Here is a 15161-nt window from a genome sequence, read left to right as displayed (position 1 = left end):
AAACAAACAACCCACCCAGAGCAGCCAAAAGAAAGACACTCCAGCCCCAGCCCCACCAGCCCACGGTGGTTGGCAGAAAGACATCCAAGCGTCTGCCCTGGCTAGGCTAGCCTGGGGCAGCATGAAGGAAGATACCCAGGCACCCACCTTGGGCGCCACTATGATTAGAGAATCTGTGGTAGAGAGATGGAGAAGATGAAGTGTGTAGTGGAGAGATGGGAGAGAGAAATAGAGGGGCTCGTATGCTGTGGAGAAAGGTGGGACTGGAACCTGGAACAGGCAGACATCAGGAGCCTGTGCAACCCCCTGTGGCCATGGTGACCGCCAGCCTGGGGCTGCCACCAAGGACCATGTATAGGTATGTGGCTCTACTGCAGCTGAGGTCTGTGCTGGTATCTGTGGCCTGTGTTGCCATCAAAAACCATCTGAATGTCAGTGGTCTGGGTGCTGCTTGAGACCGTAATGACGTCTAGGGGAATGCTGGGCAAACAGATCTGAGCAGCCACATGAAGCTATGTGACATCCTGGCCTTGCTGCTGATGAATTCTGGGTTTGTGGTACTGCTACGGCTGTGATCTGTGTTGATGTTCATAGCCCAACTTTCCATCAAAGGCTATTGGGTGTCTGTGGTCTGGGATGCCACCTGAAGCCATGTAGATATCTGAGCACCGTGCTGAGCTGGCCCCACCCCCAGCCTGGGCAGTGTGGGAGAGCAGGCTCTGGTGATGTGGGTTCAGGAGAGCTGGCCCTGTCAGGGTGAGTGCCCCTTGTCTGCCAAGTCATTCAATGAGCTCTCTGGGTCAGTGTGAGAGAGCTAACCCTGGTGATGTGGGTGTGGGAGAGCCGGTGGGTTGGCAACTCAGCTGCTCCCCAGGCTCAGATCTAGGGATTTGAGTTGGCCCACCACAACATCTACCTCATCTAGTATCTGCTGGAGCATATGAAGGGGCTATTCCTGCAGATCCAACCCTCCGGGATCTCCAGGACACAATCAACAACAGGATATCTGAGAGGAGTCCCAGTGAGGTTCCAGTACTGATAGCGTAGCAGAAGCCAGAGGCCTCGAACCAGACCAATAAGTCATAGCAATGAACATTTGTAAATAGAGATGCATGGTCAGAAGGGCATACCATGGGACACACTGTGGCACACTACCACTTCCACCATGAGATTTTTTTTTTCCTTTGGGGAGAGAAATTGCAAAGATAGACTGCGAGACAAAGGGACAGAGATGAATGGGATTGAGGTGTATGATGTGAAATTTAAAAAGAATCAATAAAAAGTTAAAAAAAATTAGTAAACACAAGTGAGAAAAGGTCATGGTGAGTGACATTTAACCAGGTGATGTCATTTCAGCCACCATCCCATTGCTGTGTATTTGACAGGTTGGCGTTAGTGCTGGTTAGTTATAACTGTCAACTTGATACAACCTAGCATCACCGTAAAGAGAGCCTTAACTGAGAATGATCTAGATCGGGTTGGCCTGTGTGTATGTCTTTGGGGGGGTTGTCTTCTTAATTAATGTGGGAAGACCCACTCAAATATGAGTGACGCTGTTTCCTGGACTGGTTCTAACAATATAAGCTAAGACAGCAGCAGGGTTGCATTGACTGTGGGTCTGAGATTGTAATTAGCTGTGACGAGAGAGATTTGGCTTCCTGTTGGTTATTTTTCTGAGACAAGGTCTTATACAGCCTACTAAGACTTCAGATACTCTATGTAGCTGAGAATGACCACGATCTGCTTCAGAGTATTGGGGTAGTAGGTGTGCAGTACCACACACAACTATGCACAGTTCTGGCGGTGCTGAGGATTGAACCCGGGCCTTATTGGACTAATTCCCAGTACCACCCAGAGAGGACAAAATCAAACTATTGTTACCATCTTTGGACTAAGGCAAACATCACTCCTTACTGTTACCTTCTTTTTGGAATATCAACATAGATTGATTTTTGATTTATAGTTCAATACCACTGGGGTATTGTCCTTGTTCATGTAAAACACCCAAAATACTGTTCCCTGTCCATAATTCTCATCTCAATTCTAAAGGGATCAGAGTTAGTCTGGCTGTTTGGGTCTGGGCAAGTGCTGTACCGTGATGTCATAGAGTGTGCGCAGTTTCGTTTTTTGAGGGTTGTATCTTCTACATTTATTTCTGCCACAAGGTTTTTCTTGTGTTGTGTTGGTTGTTTGATAGACTTAATATTCTCCTCTCTCCCTCTCCTCCCTCTTTTCCCTCTTCCTTCTCTCCCTCTCTCTCATATATATATGTATATATACATATATAAATGTATATATGTGTGTATTATATACTCATATACATATATAGGCATATATATGTGTGTGTATGTATATATATGTGTGGATACATATATGTATGTGTGTTTATATGGGTATTCATATGTACATGTATGTTCATAGAGGCCAGAGATCAGTGTCAGATGCCTTCCTCTCCATACTATTATTATTATTATTATTATTGCTATTACTATTATTAATTTTTGAGCCAGGGTTTCTCTGTGTAGCTCTGACTGTCCTAGAACTCACTCTATAGACCAGGCTGATCTGAAACTCCTCAAAGATTCCCTTGCCTCTGCCTCCTGAGTGCTGGGATTAAAGACATAAACCACAGCTTCTGAGTCCTTCAATCTAGAGCTTGTTGATTTGGCTAGACTGGTGGGCCTGCAAGCCCCCGGGATCCTTATGTTTCTGCCCCCACAGTAACTGTGGTTATAGACACATGCTAGGCTTTCCTCAGGAGCTGGGGGGCCAGAACTCAGGTCCTCATGCTAGCACAGTGAAAGATTTTACCTGTGGAGCCTCTCCCCAGCCTCTCTTGTCTCAACTGTTTTATTTCCTCACTTTAGAATGCACAACAGGCATATGCACTGTTGACTTGGAAACACAACTTAAGGTTTCTTGTCTTTTATTCAGTTTCTACCTTTGGGTTGCCTGTAAAGGCTTATGCTCAAGGTCTCCGAAAGCTGACAGTTCTCTGTTGTAATAGAATGGGGCTGTCTAATAAAACAACAACAACAACAACAACAAAAACAACATCAGTTTACATATACTTCCAAGTAATATGAGTCACATTTGTAGAGAGAAAGACCTTACTCTGACATTAGTCTTGAATCCTGCCTTATTGTTTTGAGCTAGAATGATGTTAAGGTTTTGTAGTCAACTGCTTCAGATAGGATGACAACCTTTAAAAGAAGAGATCGCAGGGACTGGAGAGATGGCCTCATTTGCTGCCCTTTCTGAGGACCTGGGTTTGAATCCTAGCACCTAGACCGAGGTTCACTACTGTCTAAAACTCCAATTCTAAAGGGATCTGGTAGCATCTGTGGACATTCCATACATGTGGGGAACAGACATGCATGCAGGCAAAACACCCATATACATATAATAAGATATTTTGGGCTGGGCAGTGGTGGCGCACGCCTTAAATCTTAGCACTTGGGAGGCAGAGGCAGGCAGATTTCTGAGTTCGAGGCCAGCCTGGTCTACAGAGTGAGTTCCAGGTCAGCCAGGGCTAGGCGGAGAAACCCTGTCAGATGTTTTGTTTTGGTTTTGAGATAGGATGTTTCTATGTAGCCTTGACTGTCTTGGAATGCTATGTAGACAAAGCTGACCTTAAACTCATAGAGATCGGCCTGGCTCTGCCTCTCTAGTGCTGGGATTAAAGGTACATAAGTTCTATGTGGACGTGACACTTTTATTTGGTGCAGAATATCCTCTGGTTGTGTCTACCCAGTGACTGTTCAGAATCATATTACTATTGAAAACATACCCCCTCCTCTCTTCCACCTTCTCTCTTCCTCCTCTCCCTCTTCTTCTTTATCTCCTCCCCCTTCTTCATAATTAGGAAGACAAGTGGCTTTGTTTTTGAAAATGAAGGCACACTGATGTTTTGGAAACTTTAACCTTGGGAAATTTTAGACTCTTAGTTTTGTGGAGGTTGAGAAATGACAGATCTACCGGATATTCTAAAAAGGTCATCTGCACAGGCTTTTTTGGACTAACTCCCCTCTCTCTAATGGTTGCTAGCAACCCAAGGTGACCAGATTTGCAGCGTGGCTTCAGTGTCTGCCGTGGACATAGATGGGGGAAGGGAATGTCCCTTCAGGCTTGTACTCCCAGTCTTAGGAGGCAACCAGCACCCCTAGTTTCTTGTGTAGCTTCTGTGTCATTTTATCTGCACATATGAACTCATTTCTGCACACACACAAGATTTAATAACCCACTCTGCTAGTTGCCCTGCCTCATTCACACACTGTATTTCTCAGCTTTTCAAATCTGTCTTTGTCAAGAACTTAATGACACAATATACGTTAACTTGTTAAAATACTCCTTATGCATGAATGGAGGTTAAGATTTTTTTTGTAAGTGACATGTGTGGAGATCAGAAGACAATTTTAAATGGTCAGTTCTCTCCTTCTACTACTGTGTGTCCCAGGGACTGAACTCATTCACAGCTTGTCTGATCCCCCTGTTTAATTTTTTAAGATAGGATCTCACTGCAGGGCCCAAGCTGGCCTGGAACTTTCTACATAGCCCAGGCTGGCCTCAAACTCAGAGTCTTCCTGCCATGGGCTTCTGAGTGCTGGGATTCCTGGTGAGTATCGCCATACCTGATTTGGGGGTGATGGGGGGCAGTTTGGTCCATTCAGAGATTTGTTTGAGCTGTGCTGTCAGTTCCTAGCTCCCCCGCCTAGTGTCATCGAGCTTCTAATGTATTTGGCAGACAACTTTGTGGCTTGGGCTTTGTGGATTTCTTTGACCATTGTATTCTTTTCCTAGTTTTCCGTGTTTCTTATTACTTGAGTGTGTTTCTGTGGGAGAGTAGAAGGGGAGAGAGGCAGAAGCTCTGACTGTGATGTTTAACTTTAATTCCTTGAGTGGCAGTGTTAATGGTCCTCTAAGGACTTTGGTTAAACTCAAATGAATAAATACATTTTTAGCACCAATTCCTAAGTCAAGTCGTTAAAGTCCATTCAGTAGGTTTCTCTTCACCATACATTACACATACTCTGTATAATATACTGTTGGGGTCAACAAGATTGATCAGTGGGGTAAAGGCTTCTGCCACCAAGAATGAAGATTGCAAGTCTGAAGGCCCAGAAAGTGACACCCACAAGTTATCTGCAAGTTCCACAACCATGCACACAAAATAACTAGAATGAAATTGATTTTCAAAATTTAAGACTACACCGTATCCACCACATGTAGCCTCTTTACATGGGTGGACTCTGGGCATTTAACCCAGGCTCTCATGCTCTCTTGCAAGCGCTTTATTAACTGAGCCATCTCTCCAGCTCTACACAAAGTTGACTTATTCTTTTTTCCTTTGAGAAATTAATACAACATATTTTGATCATATTCTTAAGAATATGTTCATTAAGCAGTTTTCCCCCTCTCCATTGAAGCCAAAATCCTACTGCTAACTTTGTAGCAGTTGATAATCTTGTTTGAGAGGGGTAGAAGGTAGACACTATGAGAGATTCTGTTGGAGCAAGTTAAAACATAGAAAAATACATGTTGACGTCCCCCACCCCCTCCATTGGTCCCAGCTCTTGAATCTCAGCTTCCAGCAAGGGAGCCAGGAGAGCCTGCCTCTGATGGTGGGTGGTGGAGAAGTGGCTGGCTCTCCAGGGTGGGCTCCGGTCCCCAGCTGTGGGGAGGTGTTTGCTGGGCATCTGAGCGATAGAGACAGTCTAATTAAACCGGGATTGATTTATTAACGGAGTTCTACTGCTCACATAATTTAACAACTCCGAGGTGTTACGGGGCCTGGGGTATTGCTAAAATGTGCTAAGGCTCAAGATAATTATTGCCTGACTTTGGAGAGGATGACAGATGGGACCTCATTGTCTCTGTAAATCTCTAAATCTCACTGGCTGGCGATTGAAGAGGGATTCATTGTAGGGGTTCTTGCTGTTGGTCCTTGGCAGCGACTCCCTTCTGCGTTTCTGAGGCCCTTTGTCTCTGCTGAGCAGACCCTCCCTCCAAGGCCCTGCTTACTCAGCTGCTGGCTTGTCTTTGGCTTGGCCTTAACAATGAGTCTCCTGGGTCCCCTTCTGTTTTCCAGCTGCCTTTCTGTTTGAATTTATTTTCGGCCAACATGCTTTTTTGGTCTGGTTTGACTTAGTTTTAAAAAAATAATATCTGGTCTTTTTAACCAGGCCTGTGTAAATATTTATTTAAGACTTATGTTGTGTGCCTTCTGTGATGTATCTGTTAGTGATTCCCTTGACATATAAATGACAGTCTGCTTTAGGAAGGCAAACTCTGAGAGGCAGGTCTGTCAAGGCAAGGTGTCCTGCTGGTGTTTGTTGCCTGGATTATGTGGCCCACAATCACACTCCTAGGAAATCTGTACCATTAGCAACCTGCTCGTGTAGACCATGGGACGCAGAAGCCTACATGGCACAATGGCTTCCATAACCATGTGCTTTCCTCTCAGACCAAAACACACATGAGCTGGCAGGGCCTAAATATGTGCTTGAACTCGCCTTGTTAGGATTCTGTCTAAGCTCCACCCCACAGTTACCTGGCAACAGCCAGTAGGCCCCTCCTCACCATTCCCTGGCAATTGCCATGTAGGCCTGGCCTACTATAAAAATGGCTGCTCGGCCCCTTCTCTCTCTCTCTCTCTCTCTCTCTCTCACTCTCTCTCTTAGCTCTGACCCTCTTACTCCCTCTTACTCTCACCTCTCTTACTCTCAGCCTCTCTCTGCCCCCTGTCGGGCTCTCCTCCCCTCCCCCCTCTCTCCATGTGGTCATGGTTGGCCTCTGCTTCTCTACTCTCTCTCTCTCTCTGCCTTTCTCGGCCTCCATTACCCCCTTAACTCCCATCCCATGAGCTGAATAAACTCTATTCTATACTATGTATAGAATGTCAGTGTGTGTCAGTGTGTGTCTGTGTGTGTCTGGTCCCTCGGGGAAAGGCATGCCTCAGCATGGGCCACTGGGGTATCCCCTTCCCCCACACCGCCATATACCACTTTCTTTTAAAGAAAGAAAACCTCTTTCTCTTTTTATGATCACAACACTCCTGCTAGTTCATTTGGGACCTTTGCTTACCTTTGTGTGACACAGACAGGGTTTTCCCCAAATAAAACATATCATCTGATTTGAATGGTTACATATGATGATTGCAGAAAACACAGAAAACATGAAAAACATGTAGGAAAAAAAGCCATTCAAATATTCCCATTCTTCAAAGGTTATCATCTGAGGGGACCAACAACAGACAAAGAAGCGATCCCATCCAAGTCTACCTTAGTGAGCCAATGAATTGTTTGGTGTTACTTAGGAGAGCATGGGGGACTCATAGGCAGCTACATCACTGAAAAGTCTACCCCAGTCTGGGCGAATATTCACGAAGCGCCATCTTAGGGTTCTGATTCCCTTCAGCTCCGAGGCCCCGCCTTCAGAAGAAGAGCCCTCACGGGAAAGCCTCACCGGAAAGCCTCATTTCACAGCCCTCTCACAGGCCTTCAGTGCTCTGTTTAACAGACGCGGCCCATGTCTGTCCTTCACAGCTGTCAGCTCCTAGCTAACAGTCAGCATCTTGGCCCTGTGGTGGCTCTGAGTGGTGCTTACTTATACACCCACGGAGCTCCTGGGGACCACTTCCGTGCTTCCACTGGTCACCCTGGAACAGGCCTATTCTCCAAACAACTTGTTCTTGCATGTGAGAGATTGGAACTGCCTCTGTGCAAACCCTTCATTTTGGTGGTTGGGGAGGTGGCTCCCGGTGGTCACATGCTTATCCAACAGTGATAGGAACTAAATTTGATCGCCAGAACACAAAGTAAAGTTGTGTTGTTGTAGTCTCAGTGTTGGAGAGGCAGAGACTGGAACAAATCTGGGGCTCATGGACAAGATAGCCTGGTCTACTTGGCAAGCTTCAGACCAGTGGGCGACCTTTGATTACAAAGCAAGGTCCTTCAATGATAGAGCAAGGTGAGCCAGGGGGTAGTGCATGCTTTCAATCCCACACTTGGGAGGCAGAGGTGGGCAGATCTCGCTGAGTCTACAGAGTGGATTCCAGAACAGCCAGGGTTACACAGAGCAACTCGAAAAGCAAACCAAACCAACCAACAAAACAACCAACCAACAACCAAACAAACAACTAACCAAACAGCCAAACAAACAACTAACCAACCAACCAAACAACTAACCAACCAAACAAACAAACAACTAACCAATCAACCAACCAAACAAAACAAGAGATGGACCACTCGTGAAGAATGACATTGGACTTTTACCTCCAGCTTCACACATGTACTCATGTACCTGACATATACATACATACTTCTTACATGCATACATGCATACATGCATGCATATACACATACATACATATATACATACATACATACATACACACACACACACACACACACACATACAAAGGAAGGAAGGAAGCCCATTAGTGTGCTTTTCTTTACATGGGAACAGGGTCATCTGAACCTTTTACCCTCTACTGTTGGATTAATTCTTATCCTGGAATCAGGGCACACTATGATTCAGTTATAGACCAAAGGAAATGACCTTATTTCTTGACACTCTCGATAAACTCTTCAGAGGCTACTGAGCTCTTCCACATGGTTCTTGGGCTAATGACTGTTTACAGTTGGTTAGCAGCGTGACCGGAGAGCTAGCCGCTGTGGGAAGTCGTGGGGAGAGTGCACAGGCTCCACCGAGGACCCTTCAGAGGACTCTCCACTTTCCATGCAATTTTGGCATATTGCTCTTTGCATGTCATCAAGCAATTAGATGGAGGTGATTCTTACATAAATAACACATCTCTCTGTAGGACCCTGAGTTCATTAGGACCCCACTGTCTCACAGTGCCCTGCAGCATGAATAATATTAATATCCTATATGTGCTATCCATTAACCATCCACCTGGCAAGCTTAGCCCACCCATGTGAGTGGGACTTTCCAGTGCAGTTCATTCCAGTGCAGAATGAAATCATGCCCCCCCACTCTGTGTGTGTGTGTATATGTGTGTGTGTGTGTGTACTTGTATGTATGATTGTATTCTAGTTTACATGTACATACAAACACAAGTGTACGTATAGGCCACAGAACAACTTTTAAAGGTGTGATACTTTTTTTTAAATACTTACATTAATTCTATTTATCTGTATGGGTGTGCACTAGTGCCCACAGAGGCCAGAAGAGGGGGTCCGATTCTTTGGAGCTGGACATAAGAGGTGACTGAACCACCCGACATGGGTACTACCAACATAGGAACAGAATTCAGATCCTCTAAAGAGATAGCCAGTGGTTTTAATCACCTCCAACCGTGATTTTTTGAGACAGGGTCAATTACTCTGGCTTAGTGGTTACTAAGTAGTCCAGGCCGTTCGGACATTGAGCCCCAGGGATCCACTTGTCCCCACCTCCCCAGCACTGAAATAACAATTACCATGCCTGGCTTTTCCCCTTGGGTTCCGGGGTTGAAGTCATGGTCTCAGTCTTGCAAGGCAAGCACTGAATCCTCTGAGCCCTCTTCCCGGCTACCAGCACTTGTTTAATTACAAATCTGGGCTAAAGGTCTTTATATGTCTCACCGTAATAATCCAGGCATCTACTCCTTTGAATTTTGTGGCCTTCCATGTAAAGACCTGGCATCACCAAAGAACTCAAGTACGGACATTTTGAAGTCACAGTTCAGCATCTGACAATCAGGTGGTTTTGTGGGGCACACATTGGGGCGGGGCCTTTTAACTGTGCACAGCCATTGTGCCAAGGCCCCAGAGCCCAGATAGATTCAGAGTAGAAAGCCAGCCAGGCTTGCTACAGGCATCGGAAATTCAGGTTTCAGCTTCACCTGGAAGATTTAGTTCCCACTCCACTGCTTTCAGTTTCTCAGTCTTCAAAGACACAGAAGTCAGGTGATTGACAAGCGCTTATTTGTTTGTTTGTTTGTTTTCCCTGAAGTTTGTTTGTTTGTTTTGTTTTGTTTTCCCTGAAGTTGACTCATGGATCCTTCAGAACACAGTGGAAAGGGGAAGTGTTGTCAAATTTGAAAATAATTTCTTCTTTTGAACTCACAAAGGAGACACGTGACCCACAACAGGGCTGTCAATCTGAATGGTGTGTTTTCTTTCTTTTTAGCTGTCTCCGTCATGAGGTACAGCGCCTCTGCCTTCGGGTTTGCAGTAAGTAGCCTGAAATGTACTCACTGTCGTGAAATTCTGCACGCTTTCCCTGAGCCCGTGACTCTCACCTCAGTCACAAAACAGATTGGTGCTTAGCAGATACGAGATGAGGATGGAAAGTGTCACTTTGGTGACAACGTCTGTGAAAATGACAACGTAGTAGAATTTAAGGCGTCAGTATGGGATATTTCCCAAGGACACATCCGGGGAGCACATGTTCTGTGAAGGGGTTGGAGAGGATGTTTCGGGAAGGCTCCCTCTTTGTGCCCTTTCAGGTTGCATGTGGGTCTGGCACACCTGAGTGGTCCATATGATGGTGTAGACAGAGACTTTGGGAGTTGAGATGGATTGTGGTTCACACTAGGAGTCAGTCGGTCTGTAGCCCTGCTAAGGGGAGCTCAGTTTCCTGCCTGACTCCTGGTAGAAATAGGTCCGTGGAGGCAGGGGTGCTGTAGGCCCGAGTGCCTCAATCCAGCTCTTCCCTCCTTATTGCAGAGACAGAGGGTGTTCTGAACTGAGTCCCAGGCCCACATCTGCCCTTTGTTGTAAGAACTTAATGTTTTGAGAGTGTTGCTTTGAGGGTGTTGCAAATTCCTATGAAGGATGTAGACAGTCCAGAAAATTACACATGAGCATACAGGTAACCAGAACACAAACTACATATACACACCCAGAAATAAACACTCAACATATACACACAGAAAGCGATACATGCACAATATACAGCGGACATATAACACACACACACACACACACACAGAGCATAGACACACATCTACCCAGACGTAAATGCACAACATAGACACACACGTGCATGAACACATACGATACATACACAACATATATAGTCTCAGAAACGCTCCTCCCCTCTCCCTCTCTGATTCTCTCAAAAGCATAGAACTTTCTATATGATATCAAACTGTTTGTAGACTTCCTGGACCTCCTGAACCTAGCTAGAACAGTTCCAGTGAGGGCCAGAATTAGAAGCTACACCCAAGGTTTTTTTTACTTACCATGTATAGGAAAATGTCAATGCCATCTTGCCTGTCACAAGATTCTAACAATTTCATGCATTTCAGAAAACAGTCCTTCCCACTCTAATCTCCTGTCCCATGTCCAGAGTGCTGGTCTGGGATCCTGGGGCTCTGAGAACAGAGCCGTCCATACCAGGGCCACAGTGTGTGATGCCCAGGACTCCACCATGGAGTTCAAAGTGGCTGCAAGGAGCAGGCAGAAATGTGCTCACTCAAGATGCTTGTCCACACCAGTCATCGTGCCGCTGGCCAGTGTGCTCACGTTGTGCCTGGCTGACCTGAGTTCCACTAATGTCCTGTTTCCTTCTCTAGTTTGATGCCATCCTGGATGTGCTGTCCTCGGCCATTGTCCTCTGGCGTTACAGCAACGCAGCCGCCGTGCACTCTGCTCACAGAGAGTACATGTAAGTGGATCCTTCTTCCAGACTGCAGGAGCCTCAAATGAAGGCCTTGCCATCACTGTGAGCACAAATCCTCCTTCACTCTTTGTTCTGATGTTGACAGAAGGATGCAGGGGGCCTTTGATGTTTGCTGGTGCACTGTCAGCCCAGCCAGGTCTTTCCTGAGATAGTGACAGGGACACACAGAGACTTTATCATTTGTTCAGTTCCCTGATCTGGAATCTGAGGTGAATATGTTCTTGTCTGTCTCCTATCCATCCATTCACCTACTTGTCCATTTCTCCATTCTTTCAAACATCCATCTACTCTTCCATCTATCCATCTTTCCACCCACCTACCCACCCTCCTACCCATCCATCCATCCATCCATCCATCCATCCATCCATCCATCCATCCATCCAACCACTCACGAAATCTCATGTCTACTCATTCACCTTCCTTCTCTTCCCCCTCTGTCTTTTTTCTCTCATCCCTTCCTCCCCTACTCCATTTCTCCTCATTCTTTCTCCTTGGTGTCTCTGTGTTCTTCCATGTTCTCACACGTGCCCGGCAAGTCTTCCGCCACCCAGCTGTACAGTAGTCACATGGTTGTTGTTTTGTCTGTCATGTTTTCTTTAATTAGTAACTCAATACCTATTCTCTTAATATTGGCATTTTAATTATAAATAACCTGGTATAAGACACACCCATGCACATAAAACATGCACAAACTCAACATAGCCATTCATGTTTTAACCACGACTATTTGCTAGCTCTGAGACTGCATGATACTTCAGTCTTCCACTTGGAAAAGTAGAAAATTTTCTCCTTTGCAGGATTTTCTGGACGAGCACATATGTTCCTATATTCATTCACGTCCATAGATATATACATACACATTTGTATATTTGTACAATTGTACACATATGTGTTTATATATGTATGGGAGCCCGTACATTAGCACATGCAGGGGTTTCCCTAGCCTCTGTAGGTTTTGGATGTTTGAACACTGAGGCTGGACAAATGCTGCTCTCTCGTGGTGCCAGAGAGAAGGGGCTGGCGAGTCCGTGTCAGTGGACACTCAGACACACAAAGGTAGAGGAATCTCTTTGCTATCTTGTGGGAATTCAGACAGTAGTGTATTTTAGATTGAATGTTTTGAAACGTAGAAACTCCTGAAAGATGACAGCATGCAAATCCATTAAGGACATCAAGAAAACATCTCAGGGGTTGAGGGGATGGCTCAGTGGTTCAAACTACATAGTACTCTTGCAGAGGGCCAGGACTCAGAGCAGTCAGCTCACATCCTCCTGTAACTCCTGCTTCAGAGGGTCCTCCACAGGGACCTGCAGTCGTGTACACATACCACAGACAGACACAGACAAATACACATAATCTTATAATAAGAAACTGCATCCCCTAAAAAAAGATTGAAAAAAGAAAAGAAAACAATACCAAAAAAGGTTCAAACTTGTTCACACGTGAAATATTTGCTATGATGCACGTTGTCTCTTGTAACAAATGTGGAGTATCATATCCATGACGTCAAAGATGACACCATTCTAGATAGAGTTAATTTTGAAAATAAGCTAACCTTTTGGTAAAAAAAAAGTTTTTTTAAAAGATTTATTTGTTTATTTAATGTATATGAGTACACTGTAGCTGTACAAATGGTTGTGTGCCATCATGTGGTTGCTGGGAATTGAACTCAGGACCTCTGCTCGCTTCAGCCCTGTTCGCTCTGACACAAAGATTTATTTATTTGTTATATGTAAGTACACTGTAGCTGTCTTCAGACACACCAGAAGAGGGAGTCAGATCCTCCCTCATGGATGGTTGTGAGCCACCATGTTGTTGCTGGGACTTGAACTCAGGACCTTTGGAAGAGCAGTCAGTGCTCTTTTTTTTTTTTTTTTTTTTTGAGACAGGGTTTTTCTGTGTAGCCCTGGCTGTCCTGGAACTCACTCTATAGACCAGGCTGGCCTCGAACTCAGAAATCTGCCTGCCTCTGCCTCCCAGAGTGCTGGGATTACAGGCGTGCTCTACCACCACCCACTCAGTCAGTGCTCTTAACTGCTGAGCCATTTCTCCAGCCCCCTGTAAAAAAATTTTTAAGAAAAGCAAATGGCAGAAATTTTAATTTTATAAAGTTTCAAATGATGGTTCTGTAACATGGCGGGCACTATTGTAACCAGCCAATTTATTATGCAGGGGTTTGAGGACTTTAATGAAACAAGCATGAAGCAGTCTAGAGAGATGGTCCAAGAGCTAAGCACCATTTTCTTAGAGCAACATGCGACTCTTGGTTCTGCAGAGGTGTTACCTAGTTTGCCTTTAGCGCCATGTTTTAACTTGATGTGGGGATGAGGTGTAAGATAAAATTCACAACAGACTCCAAAGAGGAAGAAGAAGAATGTCTAGTTTATTAATTTAAAAAAATGCTATGGCCTTTTAAAGAGCCCACATTACAGTAATGGGTTCGCCATGTGAGCGTGGAGATCTGAGTTCAACTTCCAGAACCCACGTGCACACGCATGCACACACATTTGTGTATGTATCTTCATATATATGTGCACACATGCACCCATACACATGCACACAAATATTGATTGTGCCGATATGAGGATATTTTACATATACTGGGCTAAACTACTAAACTCTCTTTGCTGCATCCTTTGGAAATGCAGGATTATATATGGGCCTTGGATTTTAATTCTGTCTAGTAGTATAAAGTAAATGTGTTGCACTTGATTTCCCTCTATTTTAGAGTTAATAATTTTAAGTTTGATCCATGTCTCCGGAAGTGGTTTTCTTCTTTCTAATTTTCCTTTTTAAAAGTCTTATTTCCTTTCTGTTAAAATACTTTTTGTACATACTTAGTCACAAGCTAATTATTGTGGCTTTTCTATGGACTTGAAATCTCCGTGTGGTCATTCACCAGGTAGCCTATCGGTTTCTCCAGGCCAAGGTTGATGATAGGAAGTGTCTTTGATTTCACTGTTTTTAATTTTAGTGTGTGTGTGTGTGTGTGTGTGTGTGTGAGCATTTCAAGGGCAGAGGTCAACCTCACGTGACATCCACCTTGTATTTTGAGACAAAGTCTCATTCCTCTTCCTAATTTTAAAAACTTTTATTAATTTTTGAAATTATAATTTAAGTACATTAGTTTCCCCCTCCCTTTTCCTTTCTCCAAACCCTCTCAGAGCTCACCTATTAAGCTAAACCGGCTGGCCAGTGAGCCTCAGGGATTTGCTTAGCTCTGCCTCCCAGTCTGGGGTCATAGACACTGGCTACCACAGTTTAGGAGGGTGCCTACCTTTTTAGGAGGATGCATATACTTGTGAGGCAACTGAGCTATCCTATCAGCTCTGGCTTCACTGTTTTTAAAGACCCCCCCCCCCCAAATAGATACATTAAAAACTGTGCCAGTTACCCACAATGCAAAGGCGAAAGTGATGCTCTGAGACTCCTTGGTGGTTGTTCATTGGATAATGATCATGAATTCACTTGGAGATTCCTAATCTAAGGATTAAGCGATACTTATAATCCTCTATATCACTGGCTTTAGT

The 15161-nt window shown here is 44.8% G+C and overlaps 1 protein-coding gene across 2 annotated transcripts in view; it reads left to right on the top strand.

Annotated features, from left to right (window-relative positions):
• The window catches only part of Tmem163 (transmembrane protein 163), a 184650-nt gene that overhangs the window by 106562 nt on the left and 62927 nt on the right, over window positions 1-15161 (top strand). For both annotated transcript variants that reach the window (XM_052200709.1, XM_052200710.1), the window contains exons 3-4: window positions 10135-10178; window positions 11525-11616. In XM_052200709.1, coding sequence (XP_052056669.1) covers window positions 10135-10178; window positions 11525-11616 — 136 coding nt within the window. The remainder of the gene's footprint in view (window positions 1-10134; window positions 10179-11524; window positions 11617-15161) is intronic.

Source organism: Apodemus sylvaticus, chromosome 12, assembly GCF_947179515.1.
Source record: "Apodemus sylvaticus chromosome 12, mApoSyl1.1, whole genome shotgun sequence".
NCBI classification, from domain to species: domain Eukaryota; kingdom Metazoa; phylum Chordata; class Mammalia; order Rodentia; family Muridae; genus Apodemus; species Apodemus sylvaticus.
This window is presented reverse-complemented; position numbering and strand designations above follow the sequence as displayed.